The sequence below is a fragment of the Pteropus alecto genome, unplaced genomic scaffold (genome assembly GCF_000325575.1).
Source record: "Pteropus alecto unplaced genomic scaffold, ASM32557v1 scaffold102, whole genome shotgun sequence".
Classification (NCBI taxonomy): Eukaryota; Metazoa; Chordata; class Mammalia; order Chiroptera; family Pteropodidae; genus Pteropus; species Pteropus alecto.
Genome location: NW_006432224.1, coordinates 1,112,795 through 1,140,263, shown reverse-complemented (window position 1 = coordinate 1,140,263; position 27,469 = coordinate 1,112,795). Strand labels below are relative to the sequence as shown.

Sequence of the window (27,469 nt, the reverse complement as noted above, 5' to 3'; positions counted from 1 at the left end):
GGTCTCCTGCGCCCACCTGGGTCTGCCGCGCGCACCTGGGTCTGCCGCGTGCACCTGGGTCTGCCGCGCGCACCTGGGTCCCCCGCGCCCACCTGGGTCTCCTGCGCCCACCTGGGTCTCCTGCGCCCAACTGGGTGTGCCAAGGCCACCTGGGTCTGCCGCGTGCACCTGGGTCTCCTGCACCCACCTGGGTCTGCCACGCCCACCTGGGTCTCCTGCGCCCACCTGGGTCTGCCGCACCCACCTGGGTCTCCTGCGCCCAACTGGGTGTGCCAAGGCCACCTGGGTCTGCCGCGTGCACCTGGGTCGGCCGCGGCCACCTGGGTCTCCAGCGCCCACCTGGGTCTCCTGCCTGTGTGTGTGTCAGAGCTGGCTCGGAGTGCGCAGTCGGCGTGGTCTCGGCAAAGCGGACAGCTCTGTAAAGGGTGTCTCCGCTTGAGACACGGACACATGCCCGCCGAACCTGAGGGGCCACAGACCCAGAAAGGCGGTGTCCTCAGTCCGTGTGCCAAGGGAGCATCCCCGGAGAGACTGCGCTGGTGACAGTGCCAGTGGCTTGGGATTTCCATGTCCCTCGGGTCATTTTGATTTCACTTTATTTTTTCCACTGAGGTTCTGTCATTCAAAGGTTGCCGTGTTTATTAACACTCAGTGGCGTGGTGTCCCTTTCCACGGTGGGCCCAGCACCCTCTGCCCCCGATGTGGTGATGACCCCCACTCTGTGTCCACGTAGGAGTGTCATCTCACACCAACCGACTGGTCCCACCTTGGCGACGTACCCACACCTGGCGTGTTTGTTTGTTTGTTTTAACGTGAGCCCCATGGATTCTATCCCATAAGCTCGAATGGCCAACAATAGCAGATGCGACACGTTGGTGGCTGTGTGTTTTTCATTGCAGAAAAGTCCTCAGCGGGCCGAGCCAAACCGTCACCCTGTGGTCTGGGCCTGTGTGGCCCTCAGCCCTTCCTGGGTTTCCTCCAGCCAACGGCTTCTCAGACATGTCGTCCGGAGTCTGGTTATTGTCATTGGAAACCCAAAGCTTCTTACAGTATTGTCGGGACGTCTCTGCCGCTGTCTGCTGCGTGGCCTTCCTCGTCGGTCCTTCCTCGGGCAGAGGCCAGGAAGGGCTCTGCCGCTCCTGGTCTCTGGATCGTCCGCTCCCGTCCCCTTTAGCAGGCTTCCCGCCCAGCCGCACAGGCGAAACTCCTGCAGGCTTCTCAGGTATGTCCCAGTTGGATTTTTCCCCACTTGTCACTTTTCTTTTGTAATTGATGGAGGCCTGTCTTTCTGGGAACAACTCAGAGTCGTGTCGGTTGCGTTGGTTGTTTTTATTATTGTCTAAGAATGTCTCTCGGATCGACTCATCACCCCATTCTTAAAAATAATCCTCGCATGTTACGTTGTATATCTGTTAAGTTTCTTTTTTTTTTCTTCCCCGTGGTTACTTATTGTTTTTTAAACATTTGGGTTAACCGTTTAGTTCATTTAAAGTATTTTTAATCATGAAAACATTTGAGCCTATTACTTAAATCTCAGCTCAGTCTACGGCCTGCCACCCTGAACAAGCCGGATCCCGTCTGATCTCGGAAGTTAAGCAGGGTCGGGCCTGGTTAGTACTTGGATGGGAGACCACCTAGGAAGACGGGATGCCGTAGGCGTAAAAATTAAGGGATTGTAAACTACAAGGTCCTTGCAATCTGTGAGGTCAACCAAGGGCTGCCTCACCTAAAAATAAATAAACAAACAAACAAAGAAATAAATCTATCTCAGCTCAGCTTTGGCCACAGACCATAATCTTTGCCCTTGTAACGTTATTGAAATCGCATCCTCATAGTGTAGGCTCCTGGGTTTAACAGATTCGTGAAATGGAATTACAAACGTGAGCACAATTATATGTGAAAAGTACAAAAGCCACTGTACAAACAGCAGCAAAAACACAATGACTGCGAAATTATGCATCTGCCTCAGTGAGTTCTCAGGGCTCTGGCAAGGGTGCAGCTTGACCCGGGCTGGACCCTAGGCCGGTGACATTGCCCGTGGCCGACGGCAGACCCCAGCTCCTGTCACACGTCGCACGTCAGCGTGACAGGAGGGCTGTGGCGTGCGTCCCGGTGCCTGTGGCCCTCTGTGAGCCAGCGTGCTCAGAGGCCTTACAACGTTGGAAGTGGTGCTGGCTGCGGCGCACAGCTCGGGGCGGGCCCCATGGGTGCTCAGCCGCGGAGCCCAGCTGTGTGTGTCCTCAGCGGGCCAGGAGGAGCCTGCCGAAGAGGCTCCAGTTCCCACCACGATGGGGTGGGAAAAGTGTCCAACTTGGGACCACCGTGACGGGGACAGAGTGCGCCTGTGCATGTGTCACGGAGGTGAGGGGGGGCGGCTGGTAGCTTGGTGACTACCTAGGAAAGTGGCTGTCCACACAGCAGACCCCCATGACTGTGAGGACAAGGACGGAAGACTGCACGGGGCAGAAGCAGCAGCCAGTGTTCATGCGGCAGCCTCCTTAATGCAGGGGTCACGATCTGGGGCCGGAGCTCCAGGGGTGCCCCAAGAACGCTGGGGACAGATGAGGCTTGCTGGGTTTCTCCAGGCCCGGCCCCATTTGAAACGGGGAGCGAGCCCCCTCAGGGCCGGTGCCTGACGTTTCCAGAATGTCTCCGCCAGCAAACGCAGGAAGGGCCGGTCTTGGAGTCGGGGTCCTGTGATCGAGTTGCAGGGGCGCAGCAAGGTCATGGCGAAGCCGTGACTTGCACCGGCCGCGGTCGGCTGGTGGGCTGCTGGGCTGCTGCAGACTCGTTAATGGGGAGCAGATCGCGCGGCGGTGGGGTGGGCTGCCCTTGGCAGGCGCGGGAGGAGGAGGGGCCCGTGCTGGCACCGGTTCGCACTCGGAGAGGAAGCGGGGCAGCGCTCACAGCGCGGAGGCCCAGGGCCCCCGCCTGGAACGTGACTCCGGGCTCCTCCGGCCCCTGCCCCCCGCCCAGGCAGCTCCTGAGCCTCGGGCCCCCGCACTGGCCCCGGACGCCAGAGAGTTGAGCAAGCGACTCACACTAATGAGTTCAGCAAACATTGCGCAACGCCCATCATGTGCCTGGAGGGAAGGTCCGCGGGGGAAACTGCTGTGGGCTGTTTGGCCGCCTGGCCCCTCCATGTCCCCGCAGGGCCACCGCACGTGCCTGTCCCGCTGAGGCCCAAGGACACTCACTGGAACGGGAGACCCCCTGTTCTTTCCAGGCCCACGAGGCATCCTGCCGGCTCTCGGGGACTGACAGGGTCGCCAGTGTCTTTGGGAAGGTGACCTAGAAGCAGAGATCAGCCTGGAGGTGGGCGCAGCTGGGAGAGGAGAGGCAGGGAGACCCTCTAGGGGGCCCATCAGGGACACCCCCTTGAGACAGGACGGTGGCCACACTGCATCTTCACCCTGCCCCTACTTATTAAACATCGGTCCTGGGCATTGCGCCTGGGGTGTAACGAAAAGGGACGTGGCCTCCTCCGTCTAAAGCAAGGGGACACGTGGAGGAAACGGGCCATAGCAAATAGATAGACACGTGGCTAAGTCGTCCGTGTTGTGTGCCTCGCGAAGGAGCCACAGCGCTGTCGCGGAGGCCGGAACAGACGGAGCCCGCGTCCCGCACAGGTGGCGAGAAGGGCGCTCAGGGGGCACGGGACGGCCAGGTTCTGTCCTGGGCGGCGGGATGCAGCAGGGCCGCGCGGCTGGCCTGTGGAGGACGGTGGGCACGCCCCGCAGGTGTCTGGACATTCAGGTCCCAGGGGAGAGGCAGGGGGAAAGGTCAGGTTCGGGAGACGAGGGCAGTAAATATCACCGCCCTGCGGGCCGTCTAGAGCAGGGCTCTCCCAAGGGAACCCGCGCGGCGTGGGGGGTACGGTCTCTCGTCGTATGGAAGTGTGACACCCGCGTCCCCGTGAGCATACGTGTCAGTGCTTTTCAGACGTGGTGAGGGTAAGGGCAGAGCAGCGACACCCCGCGCACCGCCAGGGCCCCGCGCCGGGCAGGACGGTGTCTGGCCGAGAGCGGCTGCGGACAGCGACCAGCGCTGTGAAGAGCAAGCTGACCGACAGACCCAGGCCGTCGGGGCCTCTTTCCAGCCGGGTGTGGGGGTCCCCCGGCCACGCCTGTCTCGGGGCGCACCTTCCCGAGATGGGGTCCTGTCAGCAGACCCCGGGCTCACGTGCACGGCGCGTGGTTCTGTCCACACGTTGCCAGATTCCGCCTGCTGGCGTTTTGTTCGGGATCCGCGTGGGTGTGCGCACGCGTGTGCACACGTGGGTGTGCGCATCAGGCACGCTGGTCTGCAGCCATCCCTATTCGCCCCCTGTCTTCATCTGTTATTTCTGGTTACAGTGTAGTTGGCACAGGATGTCACGTTAGTTTCGGGGTGTACAACGTAGCGATTCGACATTCGCATATCTTGCCATGTGATCACCCGCGAAAAGCTGTCACACTGTCCCAAACCGGAGTCCCCTTCACCCCTCCCCTCTCGCGGCCATGCGTCTCTCTCCTGTGGGTCCGCTGTTTTGTTTTGCTTGTTCCTTTGGTGGGTTGTTTTTAATTTCCACATATAAGCAAAATCATGTGGTATTTGTCGCTCTTTCTAACTTATTTCACTTATATAGTACCAAGTCCATCCACGTTCTTGCAAACGGCGGGATTTCATTCCTTTTTATCACCGAGTGATATTCTATTATATATATGTATGTATGCACATATATATATATATACATATTCATATTCTTTATTCATTTATCAGTGGACACTTAGGTTGCTTCCACATTTTGGCAATTGTAAATAGAACTGCAGTGAACATAGAGGTGAATAGGTCTCTTCAAACGAGTGCTTTGGATTTTTTCGGATAAATATGCAGAACTGGAATGGCTGGGTTGTCAGGTAGTTCTCTTTTTCATTCTGGGAGGGACCTCCAGACTGTTTTCCACAGTGGCGGCACCATTTTGCAGTCCCACCAGCAGTGCATGAGAGTCCCCTTCCTCCATATGCTCACCAACACTCGTTTGTTGAATTTTCAATAACAGCCATTGTGACCGGTGTGAAGCGATGTCTCGTCGTGGTTTTGATTTGCGTTTCTCTGATGACGAGTGACATTGAGCATCTTTTTATATGTCTGTTGGCCATCTATATGTCCTCTTTGGAGGACACGTCTATTCAGGTCCTCTGCCCAGTTTTTGATTGGATTGTTTTATTTTCCATTACTGAGCTGTATGAGTCCGTTACAAGTTTTGGATATTACCCCTGATCACATGTATCATAGATGAATATCTTCTGCCGTTCAGTAGGTTGCATTTTCATTTTGTTGACGGTTTCTTTTGCTGTGCAAAAACTTTTTTAGTTTGATGTAGTCCCATCCGTTTATTTTTTTGTTGTCGTTCCCTTGCCCAAGGAGACGTATCAGAAAATGTTACTAAGAGCGGTGTCGGAGAGTTTACCACCTGTGTTTCCTTCTAGGAGTTTTATGGTTTCGGGTCTTACATTTAAGTCTTCAATCCACTTCGAGTTTGTTCTTGGATACGGTGTCAGAAGGTGGTCCAGTTTTATTTTTCACGCGCATCTGTCCAGTTTATCCAGCACCATTCGTTGAAGAGACCGTCTTCACCCATTGAACGTTTTTTTCCTCCTTTGTCATACATTAAATGTATGACCACAGAGGCGTGGGTTTATTTCCGGTCTCGATTCTATTCCATCGACCTATGTGTCTGTTTTTTTGCTGGCACCACGCTGTTTCGGTTATTAGTCTACCTTTGATGTACCATTTGAAGTCGGGGCGTATGATACCTCTAACTCTGTTCCTCTTTCTCAAGATCACTGTGGCTATCTGTGGTCTTTTATGATTCCATATAAGTTTTAAGATTATTTGTTCTAATTCTGACAAAAATGCCCTAGGTATTTTGAAAGGGATTGCAACGATCTGCTCTGTCAGTGTGGGCTAGTGCACGTTTTCGGAATTTCGAGTAGATGGAATTATGCGGTATGTACTCTTTTCCGTCTGGTTTTCTTCACTCGGCGTAGTTATTCTGAGATCCATCCATGCCGTAGCGCATGCCGAGAGATCACGCTGCTGAGCAAAATTATATCGTACGAATACACCACAGCCCGCATTTGCTCAACCACTTCGTTTAACCGTTTAAACGGTTTATTTTCCCTTTGCTGATAATATTAATTGTATCCAGTTAATGTCTAGTACAGATGATATCTCTGCGAACATTTCTGTGAAAGAGTTTGCTTGGAGACATACCTGCGTGTCTCTTCCTAGACATGGAATGTGCGGAATATTTGGTAGGTGGATGTTTACCTTTTAAGTACATTGTCAGAATGTTTTCCCACAGCAGTAACATTTTGCATTCCCCCTAGCAGTGTCTGAGGGTACCATTTCCGCCCCATCCTCCCGTGCGTGGTCCAGGCTTTTCATGCTGGCAGGCCTGGTGGGGTGCCGTGGTAACTTGGTGGCAGTTTGAATGGCATTTGCCTGGTGGCTGACGATCCTGAGAACTTTTTGTGTTCTCAGCCACGTATCTTTCGTCCTCGGTGAAGGCTGCTTTGGAAATAATCTTAGGTGCAACTAGTCTTTCGTTCTCTTAAGAGGGATTTTTTGAGAGCAGAATGCTTTTTATTTTGATAAAGTCCAATTTATCAATTTCTCCTTTAAGGGACTGTACGTTTTGGTGTCTTAGCTAAGGAATCTTTTCCTAGCCTGAGGTATCACAGTTTTCCCTGTTTCCTTCTAGAAGTTATAGTATTAGGTTTAATTTTAGGGTGCACTTACAATGAAAATGGCATATTTTATAACGACCGATTTTGACTCAAATTTTGTATACAGCGTAAGTTATGGATTGAAGTTCAGTCTTTCAAAAAGGCTTTTTCTCAATACAGAATTTGTAACTTTGTCAAAATTCTGTCGTCGACGTATCCGCCATTCTTTTTATGCATTTTCAATTCCGTGCTACTGATCTGATCTGTTTTACACCAATACCCCACTGGTCTTGATTGACACTGAGTTATCATAAATCTTATAATGAGAGACTGTTAGTAGTTCATCTTTATTCTTCCTGCTCCAGGTTGCTTTTAGCTATTCTGGGTTCTTTGTATGTCAAGAGGAATTTTAGAATCAATTCGTCAATTTCCATCATCTACATTGCAAAATGGCTACCACAGTCAAGTTCATTAACACATACCTTTATGAGGAGCTGTCAGCATATTCTGTTACATCCCCACCATCGCTTTATTGTTATTTTTATTTTTATTTTTTTTAGGCGAGACGACCCTTGGTTGACCTCACAGATTGCAAGGACCTTGTCGGCTTACAATCCCTTATTTTTTTATTTTTTACGCCTACAGCGCCCGGTCTTCCTAGGTGGTCTCCCATCCGAGTACTAACCAGGCCCGACCCTGCTTAGCTTCCGAGATCAGACGAGATCGGCCTTGCTCAGGGTGGCGTGGCCGGAGACCCCGCCATCACTTTATAGGGGTTCCAGTGTCTCTGTGTGCTTGTCAACACTGGCTATATTCTCCCTCTTTTCATTGGTCGCCGCCCCAGTGGATGGTAAGTGGTAATGTATTGTGATTTGGATTTGCATTTCCTACTGACCGAAGATCCTGAGAATCATTTTGTGTGCTTATTGGCAATTTCCATAGGTTATTTAGAGAAACATCTATGCAAACACTTTACCAGTTTTTAAAACTGGGTTGTTTCTGCTTTTGTCATTGAGTCAGAGGGGGTCGTGATCTATTCTGCATACCAGATACTTCGCAGATGGAAGATCTGAGGAGATTTTCTGCCAATCTGTGTGTCGTCTCTTTACGTCCAGCCACCCTAGCCGAACGTGGGAAAGCAAACGTTGGCTCAGGCTCCATCGAGGACCTGCCTGATGGCTCAGAGTGCGCAGTGACCATTTCCTTGTCACTAAGTCCACGTTCCCCCCCCCGCCCCATCCCCGAGCAAGCCACTCGAGAAACTTCGTCATCGTGGCGGGCGGTACACAGGTGAGCACAAACGTCACAATGCTCTGTAACCACGACTTGGCAGCCCCCGCCTCAGCAAGGCCCCCCCACCCCGATTGCTGTAGGTTTTCATTCAGATTCTAAAATTCTGAACGAGTAGATCTGCGCGTTTTTGCCAGTTTCACAGCTGCTTCAGGAGAAGGGAACACCCCGGCTCCTTACTCTGCAGTGTCCCGGACGTCACTCCCTCCATTCAGCTTTCGTGTGAGTCTGAACACATCTTCACGCCGCCTCTTTTTGAAAGCTTTTTTCACTGTGTATAAAATTCTACGTTAGTTTCGTCTTCTTTTAGTACAGAAGTCCTACTTCTCTGCAAGGGATAAGTCCCGGACCCCCAGCGGATGCTCGAAACTGAATAGTACTGAAGCCTGTGGACACCATGCTTTTCCTGTACATTTATACTTCTTATAAAGCTGAATGTATAAATTAGGTAGAGTGAGTAATAAGACAGTAGAATAAGTATAGCAATATTTACTCTCTCTCTCTCTCTCACACACACACACACACACACATGCACACGCACGCACACAACTGATCTGATAACTGAGGTGACCACTAAGTGACTAAGTGTTAGATAGTGTATACGGGCTGTGGTGACCCTAGAAAAAAGGACGATTCGTGTCCCAGGCAGGACGGAGCAGGATGGCACAAGATTTCATCACACTTCAGGACAGCTCGCCATTCGAAACTCACGTAATGATTTATTTCTGGAGTTCTCCGTTTACTGTTTTCAGACCGTGGTTGGACCTGGGCACCTGAAGCCATGGAACCCACGGATGAGGGGAGACTCCGCTGTAAACACGCTGCTCCGCGGTCTTTTCCGTGGCGCCGACTCCCGGGACACGTCTGCCACCACCTCATCCCACTTCCTCTGGCCGCGACGTGTCTCCATCTCCCCTGGGTGCCCTCAAGCTTTCTATCCCTGGGTTTGGGTGTTTTGATGACAAGGAGCATTGACGTCATTCTCTTTTAAGTTTCTTCTCCTTGGGTTCACTAAGCCTCTCGAATGCGTGTGTTTACACTTTTCATCAGATTTCCAGGATTTTTCACATGACATCTTCGGTTTTCGGAGACACCCACGGCCTGCTTGGAGTTGTCTCAGAGCTCATGGATTGTTTGAAAATCTCTGTTCTCACCCAGAACTCGGTGAATTAGGAGTTTTTCCGGTATGGCTGCTGGGAAGAAACATTGTTTGCCATCCGCGTTAGGATCACACGGTGCCAATTCTCGTTTTTCAGATGGTGTCCCCTGAGTATTTTGCTCACGTGCATGTGTTTCTCAAGCCATAAAATCTTGGCTCTTTTGCTTCTAATTCCAAAGCCGAAGCTCGTTGGAAAAACATATTTTTTTTCCTTACTCTATCCCAAGATTTGTTTTTATCGAGATGAACGAAGTTAATAAACTCGTATTATCATTTTGAATTCTTAAACATCCTCTGAAGCTTCTCAAAAGGCAGTTGTTCTTACATTTGGTTTCGTTTTCCAGCTGGAATGCAAAATCTGGGGGCTTTAGATTTCACAGTGTGTTTTGGAGTCGAAAGTCAAAGAATAACATCTTTCCGCCTTCGTGACGGCTCTTCCAACCAAAAGTGCTTATTTAGAGAAACCGGTCCCATCTCCCCGATCCCTTCTGCCTTTGGTTTGCTCAGGGCAGTCACTGCATGGACACTAGGCCATAATTAATGACGTGAAGTCTGCAGTTCCGCTGTCCCCGTGTGACTTGCCACAGGCCTCCTATAGATTAACGTTACGCTAAAGCCAAAGAAACAATGGTGACCTCTGGGGTGACTTTGTTTTGTGAATAGTGAGCTTGGACTTTTTGCTTTCTTTTCATATAATCTAGTATTTTATGACTACATAGTGGTTATACATCATTTTTCTTTGAACTCTTTGGTGCCGAAACGGTTCCTGTCAGTGGGGAGAAGTGAGATTCTTTTCCTCTTTCTGGACTGAGGTGTCAAGTGCCGTTCATTTCTTCTTCCTCTGAAATTTCTTTTTCTGCACGTGGGGCTGACGGCCGGGCTCGGGGTTATACGAATGGAAGGAACACAGGCTAAAGTGATTTTCTGGGGCACCGAGCAAGGAGATCTTAAGTCAGTTGTTTACATTACAGAAGAATCTCAGCCCCTGGGAGACTCTAAAGTAGTCAAAGTTGATTCTCGGGTACGCCACCCCCCATTACAGCCTGTCCACCTTCGTCCCATGTTCAGGAGGCCGAATCCTGATGCTGTCTGGGCTGCTGGATCTGGCTGACTCAGAAATCCTGCAGAAACGCGATATTTGGTGATCGTACGGCTCTATTTTTTGGCTCATTTTCTTTCCCTTCTATTTTAGGTGGTCTTCAAGCAACCCGATGGTAAACATCCCGGTAAAGAAATCCCTGCCTAATCCCTATCGCTTTCCCCATACTGATTCGCGAACGTGGAGCATCTCAGAAAAAGCAGGTGAGGCGTTTTCAGCGCACCTGCCCAGGGAGCGATGCAGGTGTTGGTCTCGGCACCTCTGCAGCACGTGATCCTAACTCCTGACAGTCGGACACGTGGGACGAGTGTCGCACTCTACGATTCCGAATTCGTTTCGGTATTCGGAAGGTGAGACATTTTCTTTATATTTATTATTTAGAGTCCTGATTTTTTTTTTTCTGTTTTCACCCGGTTTTAAGTGTTTCTTTTCTTCAAGGTAAAATATTGTTTTATATTTAGAAATTTAAAGTGCGAATAACAGGGACAACCTAGATGCACATAAAGAGAAAATACTCTAGTAATTACTTTTCCTTTATAACTGTGCTTTAGTTTATGTATTTCCAGTGTGGTTACTGTAAAAAAGAAACGGGATAATAGAGTCATATGTTTTTATGTTACTTGTCATATTGAGAGTTATTTCCATGTCAATATCTCATACACTTTAAAGACTGCTCAACACTCTATTATATTAACCAGGCAGAGAATATTAAAAACATATTTTTTTTGGTAGAAGTTTAAGATTTTTTCAATTTTTGCTAGTATCAGTTGTCACAATATATATACTCATCTGTGAACACTTAATCTATGTATTTCCAGAAATGTAATTGCTGTGTTAAAAGATATTATTAATATCCTTTATTAATATTATTAATATCCTTAATAAAGGATATTAATTGGATTTTATTTCACCCTCACATTCATTTCCACAAGTTTGGAGCCAAGTTTTCCACACACATCAAGATACACTGACGACTCATCTTATCAGTTTAAGTGTATTTGATAACCAATGAGGCTGACATCTTATAATGTACGGTGTCTCTGGGAATTCATATTTTCCATCTAAGTTCCTTTTAAAAGAGTTGTTCCTGTCCTTTGTTGGCCTTCTACTTATCGATAAGGCTGGGATCGTGACTACCTGTTAACCATGCGTGGGACTGATAAGCTCTCATTTTTATCGTTTTGCCTGTGAATCTCATCACTGTTTCTGGGTTAGGACGGTAGTTGTCAATCGAGCCAGTCTCGTGGTGGTTTTTCTGCCGGTCCAGACACAGCTGGCCTTCTCCGGGCCCCGAGTGCAGAGTTGAGCCCGTTATGCACTGTTGGAGCAATATTCCTGGTTTAAGGGTCATTTCGCAGGAGAGGACCTTGGTGAGTGACTCACGAGGGTACACACGCAAAGGATAAAAAGACCGAACACCCGAGTGCAGGGAGCCGTGACAAGACCATCGGCCCAAGGACACAGGAAGGTCCAAGGCCCGTGTGGGGGCCCGTGAGACGGCACAAGTCATTTCGTTGCGTTTTTGCTCAGTTTTACATAAATAGTACAAATCGTGTTACGGATTTCGAATAACACAGAATAGAAACAAAACATCCTCATAACTATGGCTCGAATCCGGCCTCTGGATGCGGATCCTCTCGTGGAGTCGTCTACGCGGGGCCCGTTGTTTTGTGGGTGCGTCGTCTACGCGGGGCCCATTTTGTGGGTGCGTCGTCTACGCGGGGCCCGTTTCGTCGGTGCGTCGTCTACGCGGGGCCCGTTTTGTGGGTGCGTCTACGCGGGGCCCGTTTTGTGGGTGCGTCGTCTACGCGGGGCCCGTTGTTATGTGGGTGCATCATCTACGCGGGGCCCGTTGTTTTGTGGGTGCGTCGTCTACGCGGCGCCCGTTTTGTGGGCACGCCGCCACACTGTTTGCTGCATGCCTCCCCCGCCAGGCCGGCCCTGCCTCCTGTGCCCTGCCCTGACATATCCGAGCAGGTGTCCATGTCCTGCCCCCTCGCCCACCAGTGCCTACCTAGGTCGGAACCCCCAAGGGGGACAGGGGCTGTGCTCCTTCCCTCCCATGGACGAAGGAGCACATTCTGGGTACTCCTCCAGATCGGCCACCGCCTCTTCACTCTCGGCCCCCCTTGCCGGTCCCCAGCGTGGACAGGAAGGGCGAACTTGGCCTCCATTATCGTCTTCACTCCACTTTTGGAGGCAGCTCAAAAGTCTCCTCCGTCCCTATGCACCTGTTAGATGTCCACCTTCGCGGGAGGCACGTGCTGCCAACCCCAGTCTCCAGGACAGCGGATTGACAAGGTCAAGGGCTCTGGGACTGGGACTGCAGTGGAGAAGGAGAAGGAGAGAAAAGGAAGAATCAGAGAGAGAGAGAGATGGAGAGAGACAGAGACAGAGAAAGATGGAGAGAGAGACACAGAGAGAGAGAGAGACGGAGAAGCGGGGGGCAGGCGAGGGGCTCGGGCCCGGCCCAGGCCCCGGGCCGCCTTCTGGGACTTCTCCGTCTCGCCACCCTGGCTGTGACGTGCAACGAGGCGCTCAGCCTCCTGCCCCCCGTGAGCCCGACAGCGACGGACGCCGTGTCACGGGCTGCGCCCGAAGGTGGCAAGGGGCGACCGCCTGTCACTGATTAAGGAGTTAACAAACGAGGCGTAATATCGTTCCAACCTATCGCACTGGTTCGAAGGCCCGTGGGACATTGACTTTCTGCTTTTCCTTTTTTTCTGGAGAAAAAGAATTCACGCTGCGTTCTGACATGGGTTCTTTTTCTTTGGAAACAGATAATAACCTCAGTATTTCATTCTCCTTTATGCCCACAGCCTCTGCCTTCGTTTAGAATTTCATCAAATCTCATTTACAGTTTCAGGAGCCTGGTAACCAGTGTCCCTGGCAACAGCCCCCCCGCCGCCCGCCCCGACTCCGCCTAAGGACTGATTCTCTTCCCTCTTCTCTGCTCGCCTCCCATGATCCTATCTCCCCCATCAAATGAATTTTAATGCCACACTCATAATGCATGTTCTAATGTTGTTTGTGTGCCTGGCTAGTCCTTTCTGCATATGAATGTTTCTTGAGTAGTTGAAATGATTGCTCTGGATAATTTATATTCTGATTTCCACCTAGCAGTAATTTCATAAGCCTTTTCCCAACTGCTAGAGAGCCCTAATAATTATTTTTCCAGACAACATGTGGATCCATGGCGGGGGAAACCATTATTCAATTAATCATTAGACCCCGTTGTTGGATATGCTGGCTGCTTCCAATTCTTCAGGGTTGTTTTAAATAATGCTACGTCGAAGGTCTGGGTACGAATTGGTATTTTTCCCGTTTTTGACTGATTTCATTGTAAGATGCATTTCATGGGGTAGCGTCACTGGGGAAACGCACGAAAATGTTTTTATGGCATTAGATTAAAATGTCAGCTGCTTTCCAACTCTGATAGGTCCGTCACCCCTAACCAGCCCTGCATATCATTGGATCATTTCCTACAAGATGTAAAGAATCACGAAAAGTCACACGAATTAAATTTTCATTTAAGGAATGAAGATTTTTCTTAATTTCACAGTTATAAATTAGAATCTTTGCTTTAACTATCAGCAGGGTTGAACCCAGCCACACGGTTCGCTGCGTGTGTAATTTGGAGCAAACCGTTACAGTTTGGTCCGTCACCGGGGACACTTAATGAATGCAGAAAGCAACAGCATCTCCGTGGTGCCGCCAGCCATGTTGCTGTCAGCGTTTGTCACTTCGCTATTGTCGGCAGTGGTGGGGCTAGTTCTTCCTTTTTTGCCACACAGACTTTGATGCCATTTACCATCTTTTTGAAATCTTTATTGAGGAATAGTTGATGTACAAAAACGTCCACATCGAACGGATGCATCTTGACGATTTTGGACACATGCGTACACCTGTGATAGCATCCCCATGATTAAGATATGAAACACACCCATCAGCTCCAGAAACTTTCGTGTATACTTTGTGTGTGTGTGTGTGTGGTTTGTGTGTTATGAGCACTTAACATGAGCTCCGTCCCCGTAACACATGTTAAAGTGTGTGACACCTTATTGTTAATTACAGCTCCTAAGGAGTGAATCTCTAGAACTTTACTTGCATAACCGAAACTTTATAGTCATTGAAAAATAACTCAGCCCCTGGCGATCACCTCCCTCTTCTGCGAGCCTGAGTATTGTAGATACCTTGTCTAAGTGAGATTATATAATATCCGTCCTTTCGCGACCGCCGTATTTCACAATGAATGTGCCTCCTAGATTCATCCGTGTCCACCTAAATGGCAGGGTTTCCCTTCTTTTGAATTAATTCATTTTTTTGATTCTTAAAATTCATTTTTCAATTAGAGTTGACATTCGATGTTGTATTAGTCCCAGGCGCACGCCATGGTAATTGGACATTTATGTAACTTAGGACGCGACCCCCGCCGATAAGTCTGGTGCCCCCGACGCCACGCGCAGTGATTCCCGTGTCCCTGCCTGGGATGCTGCACTTCGCATCCCCGTGACCGTTTTGGAACTAGCATTCCGCACTTCCCGATCCCGTCCCCATCTTCACGCAGCCCCCGCCCCTCCCGTCCGGTAACCATCAGTTCGTCCTCTGCATCCGTGAGTTCGTTTTCTGTTTTGTGCGCTCATTTACTTTTGTGCTTTAGACTCCACATAGAAGCGAAACCATCTGGTCGTCTGTCCTTCTCTGTCCGACTTATTTCACTTAGCACAGTGCCCTCTAGGGCCACCCAACTTTCACAGGCGGTAAGATGTCCTTCACTTTGTGACCAAGTACTATGCCATCGTATGTAAGTACTCATCGTCCTTCGGGGGACACTCGGGTCTGCTTTCCTTACCCAACAGCCACCCTGTGTCTTTTGACTGGAGCATTTAATCCATTTACATTCGAAGTAATTGTTGATAGTAATGTAGTTATTGCCATTTTGTTATTCATGTTTTTTGTCTCTTTTTCTCTTTTTTCTTTTATGTCCTGTAATACTGGCTGGGTGGCGATGAACTCCTTTGGGTTTTTTCTTGTCTAGGAAACTCTTTATCTGTCTTCGATTCTAAACGACAGCCTCGCTGGGTAGAGTCATCTCGGTTGTAGGTCCTGGCTTCTCATCACTTCGAATACTTCCTGCCGGTCCCTCTGGCTGCAAAATTTCTGTTGAGAAATCGGCTGACGGTCTTATGAGAGCTTCCTCGTAGGTAGCTAACTGCTTTTCTCTTGCTGCTTTTGAGATTCTCTCTTTGTCTTTAACCTCCGGCGTTTCCATGAGGCCGTGTCTCGGTGCGGCCTCTGTGGGTTCATCTCGTTTGGGACTCTGTGCTTCCTGGGCTTGTAGGTCTATTTCCTTCGCCAGGTTAGGGAAGTTTTCTGTCATTGTTTCTTCAAAGAGGTTTTCAGTTCCGTGTTCTCTCTTCTCCGCTATGATGCGAATGTCGGCACACTTCCTGTTGTCCCAGAGGTCCCTTAAACTACCCTCGCTATTTTTGGGTTCTGTTTTGCTTTCTGCTGTTCCAAGTGTGTATCTTCTGCTACTTTATCTTCCAAATCACCGCCTCGATCCTCCATAGGTCCGATCTGCTGTTGATTGCCTCTAATGTAGTCTTCATTTCAGTTATTGTATTCATTAAGGACTGCTGCTTTTCATGTTTACTGTCTCTTTACCGAAGTTCTCACCGAGTTCATCTGCTTTCCCCCTAAGCTCATTGAGCGTCCTGCCAATCAGTGGTTTGAATTCTGCATCTGATACGTTGCTCATCTCCATTTTATTTAGTTCTTTTTCTGGAGCTTTGTTCTGTTCTTTCCTTTGGGCCATGCGTCTTTGCTCCCCATTTGGGCTGCCTCCTTGTGTGTGTTTGTTAGGTGGAGCCGTTATATCTCCTGGCCTGGGTCGAGTGGCTTTATGTAGTAGGTGTCTTGTGGGGCCCAGTGACACAGTCTCCTTGGTCACCTGATCTGGGTGCTCCAGGTGTGTCCTTGTGAGGGCTGTGCATACCCTCCTGTTGTAGTTGAGCCTTGGTTGCTGTTGGCACGTCTGTGGGTAAAATTGGCCCTCGGGCTGACTGGATGTGAGGACTGGCCGTGACCGTGAGCTGTTGTGCGGGGCTGACCCCACGGAGCAGGATTCGCTGTAGCTGGGCTCTGGTGCCTGCCCAGTCTGCCCTTTGGGGGCGTCGTTTGCGGAGGTGGTCGGGTGGGTCTCTGGTGTGTTCTGAAGCTGGCCACTGGCTGTCTTGGTTCCGGGGTCTCTTGGGAGGGTCTCTGAAGCAGACCAAGGTCAGCTGCTGCCTATGCCCTGCCCAGGGCCACCTGGTATGAGCTACAGAGTGATCTGCACATGGTTGCCACTTGTGCTGGGCTTGGAGGCACCTGGGAGAGGCTAAGATGCGAACCGAGGCCTCCGCCGCTAGTGCCGGGCTGGGGGCTGCTCAGCAAGAGGTGCGGGGCCCGCGGAAGCCAGATGCTGCTTGTTTGAGGTTTGTGGGCCTTTGTGAGATTTTAGGGAAGTCCACAGCATGAGCTGAGGTCAGCCACTTGTGAGCGACAGCTTCTGGTAGAGGTTCAGGCCTGTATATGATTTAGGGGGGGCAGGTTTTCAGGGAATCACCAGGGTGGGGTGAGTTTGATGGAGACTCGGGTTTAGCAGCCACCTGCACCTACAGGCTGGGTGAGGGGAGGGTTCAACAAAGGAACAAAACAGCACAGAAAGCGCCCCCTCCGGCCCTCGCCCTGAAGCAGACATCTCAGTCGGACAGAGATGTCTGTGTACCCCTGAAGCCTTTCGAGCTGCAGACTCAGCGCCGGAATCAGAGCGAGCAAGTCTGTCAGTGGTGTGTCCATGCGGGCCCTTAAGAGGATGCCTGGGGCTCCCGCTGCCCTCCATGTCACTCAGCCACCGTCCCTCCTGGTTTTCGCAACCAGAAATGTGGGAACTGGCACCCTGGGCTTGGGGGCCTCTCCTTGCTCCTCTGGGGGGACCTGTGCAGCCCGGACATCCCTTCCGATTCTCACCCGCCATGCAGGTGTGAACCAGCCCGTTCCGGCCTCCACCCTCCTGCCAGTCTCGAGGTGGCTGCTGCTCTATATCCTTAGTTATAAGTTCTGTTCAGCTAATCTGCCGGTGGTTCTCAGGGTGGTCGCTCTGTAATTTAGTGGCAATTTTGATGTGGTCACAGGGAGAGGTGAGCATAGCGTTTACCTACTCCACTCTCTTGAAAAGCAGGTTCCTTTTCGCAGGCTGAATGACGTTCCACTGTGTGTACATGTCACGCGTCACTTATCCATTTATCTGTCAGCAGGCATATGGGCCACTTCCGTGTCTTGGCTGTTGCGATTCACGCTGCAGTGAATGTGGAGATGCAGACTCCCTTCCCGATCCTGGTTTCAGCAGTTTCGGATAAAAAGCAGAAGTGGGATTGCTGGGTCACCCATAGTTCTGTGCATTAACAACGAGCTGTCCGACAAGGAAATTAACAATGCCATTTACGATAACATCAAAAACAATCACATATTTACGAATGGACTTAAACAGGAAGTGGAAGACTTTACACTGAAAACTGTAAAACATCGAGGAAATGAATTAAAGGAGACGCCAATGCAGCTGACGGCCCATGTTATCTTATGCTGGTTTCAGGTGTACAACGTAGTGGTCAGACGCTTATGTAATGTACAAAGTGATCCCCTCGATTTGCCTAGTGCCCCGACACTGTGTGGGAGGGTGAGGGGGAGAGAGAGGTTTAAATTTCTAGTTATAAAACAAATAAGCCACGGGGACGTTATGTACAGCATAAGGAATATAGTTGTAACATCCCAATGACATCGTAAGGGGTCAGATGGGGACTATACTTCTTAGGTACATAGACGTCGAATATCTAAGGGGAACACCTGAAACTGATATAATGTCATCTGTTCGCTTTATGTTAATAAGAAAAATTTTAAAAGACACAAAGAAGTAGAAATATACCCCACATTTATGGGTCGAAAATATTAATATTGTTGAAATTCAATGCACTCTCTATCAAAATCCCAATGGCATTGTTTATATAAGTATTTTAAAAAACTAAAATTCCTATGAAACCACAAAAGACCCCGAATAACCCAAACGGTAGTTTCTGATGAGGATGCAATTCAAGCTGTTTTTCCCGTCGGCAAGGCGGCCTCCCCGCCAGTGCCTGCTTTTGAGACGTTTTATTTCTACTTAGTCTGCCGAAGCCCAGCTGCGGCGGACCTTGGGGTCCGTTTGCTTGCGTTTGTCCTGCCTGGGGTTCGTTCAGCTTCCTGATTACGGGCGCCGCTCGGCGGGTTCTGTTCCAGACGTCGCCGTGATGCGAGTCACATGGGTGTTTTGGTTTCCCAGGGCACGTGGAAGCTGTGCTTACGCTGTGCCGTAGTCTGGCAAACGCGCAGTAGCATCGTGTCTCAGCAAACGGTGTACACACCTTAATCACAATACCTCATGGGTCAAACACACTCGCTGTCAGCTGGGCCCAGCGAGCGGGGACCGCTTTGCTGGCTGGGGTCCCGCCTGGCCGTGGGTGCCTGGTCAGCGTGGTGGCTGCCGAAGGCTTGGGTGAGCCCGGCACTTTCTTAACATTAGACAACGATGCAGTTTGCCGTGTTCGTCATGATTTCTCTATAGCGCGTGGAGCTCTTGGGGGCCGGGCACCTTGTCAAGGAGCAGGAATATTTTGAAAGGGATTTTTTTTTTCTGAGCGGCGGGTCTCAACAATGGGCTTAACATACTCAGTAAACCACGTTGTAAATAGATGCGCTGTCGCCCAGGCTTGGCTGTGTCATCTGTAGGTCACAGAGTAGATTGAACGTAACTCTTAAGGATTTGGGGAGTAATAAATGAGCATCGAATCCAGACTGAAGACACAGCCGCCCCCGCCCCCGATGGGGTCCCAGCCTGCCCAGTGAGGCTGTGAGGCCATGAGGCCAGGCCCGGGCTCCCGTCCCTCTGCGGAGGGCCGGAGCGCGTCTCTCCCCGGCGTGGGTCTGTCTGTCTGCGCTGTGGATGTCTGATTTACCGCGGCTGCCTTCACCTGCCAGCCATCTCCTGGCGAGCTGCGGCCGCACCTTATGCTTCATGTGATGGAGATGCCCCTCCGGCCGCAAAGCCCAGTGTCTGCCAGCGCCCCCCCCACCCCCCGCCGCCTCCCTGGGGTGCACAGGATCGAAGAGGGTGGGGGCCTCGCTCTGGATTAGGCTTCGGCTTAGAGGAATGTCGTGGCCGGTTTGATGTTCAGGCCAGAGCAGGAAACTTTCTCCATGTCAGCTGCAAGGCTGCTTCGCTTTCTTATCGTGTGTGTTTACTGGAATTGCGTTTTGAATCTCCTTCCAGAATTTTCCCTTCGCTTGAGCTGGCCCGAGAGGCCACCCTTCCCCCATCCCGGCCTTTGATGTGCCTTCTTCTCCGGGCTCCGTCGTCCTGGCTTTCGACTTAAAGTGACAGACGTGTGACTGTCCCTTTCACTTGAACACTTAGGGGCCACTGCGGGGTTCTCAGTGACCTACTTTTGGTATCGTTGCATCTCAGGGAACAGGGTGACCAAGGAGACAGAGATGGGGGAACGGCCTGTCTTTGGAGCAGTCAGAACAGACGCGACACCGAGCGATGAGGTTCGCTGTCTTTCGCGGGTGCAGTTCGTGGCTCCCCAGAGCAACTGCAGTAGTGACGTCGAGGCTCACCGATCCCAGACCTCCCTGACAATTACGGTGATGACAAAAAAGTTTGACACGTCGTGAGAATTACCAGACAGCGCAGAGACACAGAGTCAGCCGAGGCGTCGGGGCGAGGGAGCAGTGGGCTCACCGGCCCAGTGACGTCACAGACCCCCAGTCCGTGAAAACGCAGTGTCCGGGATGCCCAGGGGAGCGGATGGGCCCGTGCGCGTGTGTCCTCTGCCGAATTTGGGGAGTTTTCAGCCATTCTTTCTTTCTTTCAGCCGTACCATCTTTCCCTTCTCCTACAATATAAAACGTGGGCCTTTTATCATACTGTCACAGGCCCGCGAGGCTCGGCTCATCATTCCGTCCAGTCCGTTTGCTCCCGTGGTTCAGATCGGGGCGATTTCCGTCGTCCTCTCCCTGAGTTCACATTCTTCCCTCTGTTCTCTCCATCCTCCCGTCGAGCTCATCCTGTTCTACAACTTCGCTAAATTCATTTCTCATCGATAGGTAGTTTCCATAAGATTTTCCACACACGCGGTCGTGCCGTCTGTGAATAAAGACAAGCTTTATCTATCCCTTTCCCATACGTATAGAGTTTTCTGTTCTGATCTCATTTCACCAGCTCGAACCTCCAGTATAATGTCGAATAGAAAACGCGAAAGTGGACCCCTTGCCTCGTTCCTGAAACTGTTACGAACACATTCAGCCTTATGCCAGTGAGTGTACTTTGGCCGGAGGTTCGTCTGAGATGCCTTTTACCAGTCTGAGGAAGTTCCCTTCTATTCCTAGTTTGTTGAGAAATTTTATCACGCATGGATGTCGAATTTTGCCAGACGATCTTACTCCATCTCTTGGGATGATTATATAATTTCTCCTCTTTATAACTATGATGTATCGTATTGATTGACGTTTTAGTATTGACCTCATTTGCAAAATACTCACTAGGTCATAATTTCTTGTGTTTTGTACATGTTGCTGGATGTAGTAAGCTAATAAATTATTAGGAACATTTGTATCTGTGCGCATGAGGAAGTTGGCTTGTGGTTTCCTTATAAAGTCCACCTTTGATTTTGTTATTAGGATAATTCTAGTATAAACATACAAGTTGGAAAAATTCGCTTTTAATGAGAGTTTTGGTAGGACTGATGTAATATCTTCCTTAAATTTTATAAAATTCACCAGTGAGACTATGTGGGTGGGAAATTGTTTTTCCAAGTGGGAATGTTTGAAATTATGAGTCCTTTAGGAAGATCAATAAAATTGATAAATTCACAACTAATCCAATCATAGAAAGGGGGAAGATACACACATTGCAGTTTCGGAAATGACAACATGATATATCACCAAATATCTTGCAAACGAACAAACAAAAAAAAGATAATACGAGAATATTCTGGAAACCTGTGGGCCAGTAAATTTGACCACTTAGACGACCTGGACAGGTCCTCCCATCGGTGGGAGGATGCTGAGGCCAGCGGGCCCCGCGGCCTATAACTGTCTGATCCGGGAAAGTGCCACAGTTCCCTCCCCTGAGCCCCGTGTGACTCCCGGCGGCTTTTCCCAGGAGGCCCTTCAGGAATGAGGGTGCGTTCTTCATCTTTCCTGCAGAGAGCTGACGGCCAGGGTAGCGTTTGTCCCCGCCCCGTGCTCTCTCCCTCCCTGACTGTCATACAGACGGTGTCGGGGACAAAATGGCATCTCTCCCTCCACCCATGGGAAGTTAACGCTAGTCGCTCCCTGAAATATAACACGGGTGACTTGGGCTCCTGTGTCCTGAACAGCAGAGGACAAGGAAAAGCCCGCCATCCGTTCCACGTGATTTGACAAAGAAAAAGGGCGATGCTAAGAACTCTGTACGAGGCGAAGAGTTTTCAGAAGACCCATATGAGTCTATAGGACGTGGCTAGTTACTAGGGCTGCGTGGCAAGTCGCCACCAACATTGCAGCAACGACATTCACCCCCTGCCAGGTTCGGGGGCAGACACCCAATCTCCGGGTGCAGCAGGGCTGTTTCCTGTGGAGCCCCTGGGGAGGACCCGTCCAGGCCTCTGTCCTGTCAAGGGCAGCCCTCGCATCTCTGTGGCCTGTCTCTGCAGCTCGCCAATCTCTTTCCCCCTTCACCGTGCCTTTTCCTCTGTGTGCGTTTGTCCTAAATCTGTCACCTTTCCCATAGACTAGATAAGTAACTGGATCGAGGGCCTACCCTGAGTCCAGGATGACCTCACAGCAAATATCTTACTCAGCTGCATCTTCAAAAACACCATTTTTAATAAGGTCGCATATCTTCACGTGTCAGGATGTATTTTGGGGGTGGGTAGACCCTATTTGATTTACAATTGAGGTTCTCCCAAGTAATCTGGTATTCCAGCCCATCCGTGGAAACTGGCCCTGGGGTTTGCACGGGCCCGGGCTGATGTGAGAAGCAGCTCCGCCGTGCTGGGGAGGTCAGCCCGGAGCCCGGCTGCCGGCCGGTGTGACGCCGGTCCACGCGGCCACGTGTCCCAGAGCTGCGAGCCCCCTTCCGGGCTTGACTTCTTGGGGGTCGTTGAGGGTGCGGTGTGATTTCCCTGCCTGTCGATTTCCTTTCCTGACCGCTCAAACTTTTCCAGTTCTGTTTCCTACATTTAGGGGCTCGGGTTTATTTTAAGCCATTCGTGCAGGGGGTGAAAAGACAGTTTGGGGTCTATTTATCGCTGTCTTTCCATAACCGTTTGTTGAAAAGATGATCCTTACCCTCCTGAGTTACCTTGGCACTTTTGTCAAAAATCAGTTGGCCGTAGAAGTGTGGCTTTATCGCTGGGTTTCTCTTTCTGATCGATTCATCTATATGTCTGTCCTTAGGCAAATACAAATCATCGATGCCTTTATAGTACATTTTTAAAACAAAATGGCAAATAGGCAGTTTGCCTATTTCATATATAGTAGTATTTCTGTGTAAATATTAGGATTAGCTTGATAATTTCTCCCCCCCCCCCCAAAAAAAAACTCTTCCGGGATTTATTTTGGATTTCATTGACTGTAGATTCGATTCAGAGAACTGACGTCTGGGTAAAACTGAGTCTCTTAGCCTTGAACTTACCTAGATTATCTTTAAGTTATTCTAGCAATGAGTGTAGTTATCAGTGTAGAGACATTGTGCCTATTTTGTTCAATGTATTTCTAATATTACATATACGTTTCTGACACTAACTTGAGAACAAGGTCTCCACAGTTCACTAAAAAGACTCAGGACCCAAAAATGCTGCTGTACCCACAGCATTGCTTATTATAGTGAAAGAGAACTTGAAATTTGCAAAAGACAAAGGCCCACGGGCCATGCCCAAGAAAGTATCCTGAATATAGTAATTATATGTATAATGTATAATATATGTGTAATAATGTGCATATATAACATACAGTTACACATTAATGTATCATTATGCGTATACGGTGTTTAAAATAAAATACATTTAATATATATTTAAGTGCCATTCTGAATGCTACGTTAAATTATACTTTCCGGTTTTCAGGTGGCACCAGATAGGCGTAGAGTTGGTTTTTGTGTATATTTTTGGATCCTGCAATGTCACCGTACTCACTGATCCTAGTACTTTCTGTAGATTCCTTAGCATACGGCTCTGCACACACAAAGGCGGTTTGGCCTCTCACCCCGTAATCTGCATGGGTTTTCTTCTTGGTTCATTGCAGTGGCCAGGCCCTGGGACAGGACACAGAGCAGAGGTGGGCGAGCACGTCTTGCTGTGTATTTCCCGTCGGGCAGAGCGCACTCAGTTCCCCATGTGAGGAACGATGCTGACTGTATGTCTTTCACAGATGCCCTCTATCCTGCTGACGATATCACCTTTCAATTGTAGACTATCGACAAGTTTTATCCTAAGTGGCTTTGATCAGTTACATGAATTTTCGGCTTCTACTGAGATGACATGTGACTCTTCTCATTTATTATATGAATACGGTAAATGCCCCTTTTGATTTTTAAGTCTACAACCAACCTTTCATTTCAAGGATAAATGCTATTTGGTCCTGGTGGGAGACATATCAAATATTCCTGGATTTCATTTACTAATATTTTCTTAAGGATCTTGGCTTCTGTGCTCACGAGGAAAATCGATCTGCAGTTTCCCTTGCTTCTGCATTTCTCCAGGCCCCGTGTGTGTGTGTGTGTGTGTGTGTGTGTGTGTGTGTGTGTGTGTGTGTTTTAAATCAAGGTCATGAAGGATTCATAAGACGAGTTGAAGGATGTGCAGGAAAGGGTTAACCCGGAGGAGCAGGGCTGCTCAGCCCTGGATATTTCTGAGGAAAACACATCTCAGGACTCACCCGGGCCTGGTCCTCAGAGATAATCTCTTAAACCCCTGGAATATCCGGCGTGATAAGAGCCCTTCTCCACGGAGGCCTTGGACCCCATCGTCCAGTCCGATAAGGGTGTGTGCCAACAGAGAGATTAGTGGGGAATGCCTTGTTTTGCTCTGGGGGCTGGAGGTTGAGGAGCCGCGTTCAGCTATGTGGGTGCTGCACAGGGGGGTGGTCACGGAGGCCAGGTGAGCCTGGTTGACAACAGTTCACACAGGTCGTCACCCATCGGTGCTGGAAGGAACGGGCACACGTGTGTGGCCCCACTGGGGGACAGCAGCCGAGAGCTCGCACCTGCTCCCTCCCAGACTTGGCCCATGCGCCTTTTCATTGCTGATTTTCAAAATTAAATGTATTGGGGTCACATCGGTTAATAACATTATACAGGTTTCAAGTGCACGACAACACGTCATCTGGATGTTGCATCGTGTGCTCACCACCCAAAGTCACATCTCCTTCGGTCACCGTCTGTGTGAACCCTCTACCCTTATCTACCACCCAACCCTTTTCCCCCGGTCACCCCTAAACTGTCGCGTGTCCGTGAGTTTGTTTCGCTCGTCCATCTGCTGCTTTTTCCTTTATGTCATACGTATGAGGGAAATATGGTTCTTGTCCTCTGCTAACTTATTTCACTTAGCATCATCGTCTCGAGATCCATCCACGTCATCGCAAATGGCAGCGCTTCATCTTTTCCGGGGCCGAGCCATATTCCATTGTATGTATGGACCACACCGTCTTTATCCATCACCCATTGAAGGACACTCTGGTCGTGTCCGTGTCTCGGCCACCGTGAATAATGCTGCAGTGACATCAAGGCGCATATACCTTTACAGATAAATGTTTTCAGGTTTTTCAAGTAGATTCCCAGAAGAGGGATCACCGGCTCATGTGATAATTCTATTCCTAACTTTTCTAGGACCCTCCGCACTGTTACCCAAGCGGCTGCACCAGTTCGCAGTCCCACCGGCAGGGTCTGGGGGCTCCTTTCCCCCACAGCCTCTCCCGCACTGTTGTGACTTGCCCTGTCGGTGGCAGCCATAACAGGTGTGAGGTGCTGTCTCACTGCGGTTTTGATTTGTATTTCCCTCGTGGCTAGTGAAGCTGAGCATCTTTTCATATGTCCGTTGGCCATTTGCGTGTCTTCTTGGGAGAAGCGTCCGTTTGGGTCCTGTGCCTACTTTTTAATTGGATCAGTTTTTTTTTTTTTTTACCGAGTCGTATGAGTTCTTTATATATTTTGGATACTGGCCCCTTATCAGAGGCGTTGTCCGCAAACGTATTTGCCAACGTAGTCTTCACTATCATATTTGGTTGACAGACTTAAGGGACCGTAGGTGAAATACATTCGGCATTTATAGAACGAACAGAAAGGACAGTCGGGGGGTGTCCTCCTGGACCCCAACACCGGACTCTGAACAAACACACTCTCTTTACTCTGGTGTGGACACATTTTTAAAGCTGGAAGCCAAAGATGACAATGAAAAGCCTGACTGCAAATCCCCAGGGACGCTAGTCCAAGGACATTAACCAGGGCGAGGATTAAGGAAGGACTCAAAGTCCCCCGACCCGACCCCAGCTTGCAACCCAAGGCCGTACACACGTGTGGACAAGTGGCCAGAGGTAGAGAGGAAGCCTTTCCTGGGCCCTTTGACAATGCTCTGTGGTCCCAGAATCTGGGGGTGACACGCTCAGGGGGACAAAAGCTGCACTGAGCGACGGCGGGGAATTCAGCAGCCGATGGGATTCAGACGAACGTTTGAATGGACATCACAGTGTGGGGACAGATGCCGTGAGGAGCGGCTGTGCCTCCTCTGCGTGACTCCGTGGGCAGGGTGGGCGTTACGCCCAGCCGGGGCACTGGTCCATCCGGGGTTGCCACGCCCTCGCGCTGTGACCGTGTCTAGTATCGAAAGGCTGGTGTCGTGAGCCTGCCTTCTGTGTGCCTTACCTGCACATCCCGAGTGGCAGCTACAGACAGGTCCAAGCCCCCAGGCGGCATCAGACACCTCCCTGGCAAACAAAAGCAGGCCGTCATTTTAACTGATGACATGAGAGCAGGTGGAGGGGCTGGCATCAAAGCGTTCTCTGTGCAGTAGCCCTGTGTGACTGCGTGACCCGTGGGAAGGCGGGTGGCTCGTGGCCTCTGCGAGGAGGCTACAGCGGCTGAATGAAGCGGTTCCACGTGCCAAGCGTCACGGTCCCTCGTAGGGCTTCCGCAGCCAGAGGAGCCTAGCTCGGCGATCGATCCGCCAATGCCTTTCTTATTCCCAGTCTCCAGAAGGAGCCAGGCGTCGCGCGCCGTCACGGGGGGATGGCGGGGGAGGCAGTTCCCACCCATCGTATTGCCTCCGGGCTGTTTGGATTCTCCTGTTTAGTGTCACGTTTGGGTTAGAAGGGATTTTGGACATGAAACAGGTCTCATGCGTGATGAGGCACCATGTCAATGGGATCACGATCAGATCGGAAGCTGAGGGGAAGCTGTGACTGACTTAAATCCCGTGGCAGCACGTGGTGACCGACGCAGGCTGGCTGGCTGGCTCATAAACCCACCACAGCTCCGAGGGCTGGCCCCAAGGGTGACACCGTTGAGGGTGGTCTAGAAAGGAGCCACCTGCGACATTCCACCGTCAGAAAAACCGCTGTCACTGCCTGTCTCTCGGAGCTAAGCAGTGAGCAGAGCACCTTGTCTGTGTTTTGGATGGCACATGTTATTTTTTTTTGTAATTAAATATATCGGGGTGACATTAGTTAATAAAATTATATAGGTGTCACGTGTACAATTCAGTAATACGTCATCCGTGTGTTGCATTGTGTGTTCAACACCCAAAGTCAAACCTCTTTCTGTCCCCATCCGTCAGACCCCTTTACCCTCAACTACCTCCCCCGCCCCGCGTTCCCTCTGGTCACCAGTAAACTTGCGTCTGTGTCTGTGATTTTTCGTCTGTCTTGTTCTGTCAGATTGTTGCTATATACGTCGCATATGAGTGAAATTATGGTTCTCAGTTTTTCTGTCTGACTTATTTCACGGAGCACGATAATGTTGAGATCTAGCCACATGGTCACAAATGGCAGTGTTTCATCCTTTTTTATGGCTGTGTAATATTCCATCATATGTATGGACCACAGTTTCTTTAACCATCATCCATCCAAGGACACTCAGTTGTTTCTATGTCTTGGCCA

General features: G+C 50.1%; 1 protein-coding gene and 2 pseudogenes across 1 annotated transcript in view; 1 reads left to right on the top strand and 2 right to left on the bottom strand.

Moving 5' to 3' along the window:
- NDN (necdin, MAGE family member) overlaps positions 1–823 on the bottom strand; it is a 2,972-nt gene extending 2,149 nt beyond the window's left edge. Inside the window, exon 1 of the mRNA XM_025043520.1 lies at positions 767–823. Coding sequence (XP_024899288.1) covers positions 767–823 — 57 coding nt within the window. The remainder of the gene's footprint in view (positions 1–766) is intronic.
- A 718-nt stretch (positions 824–1,541) lies between these two features.
- On the top strand, positions 1,542–1,659 carry LOC112475791 (annotated as a pseudogene).
- Positions 1,660–7,349: 5,690 nt separating this feature from the next.
- Positions 7,350–7,468, bottom strand: LOC112475789 (annotated as a pseudogene).
- Between the last annotated feature and the right edge of the window lie 20,001 nt (positions 7,469–27,469).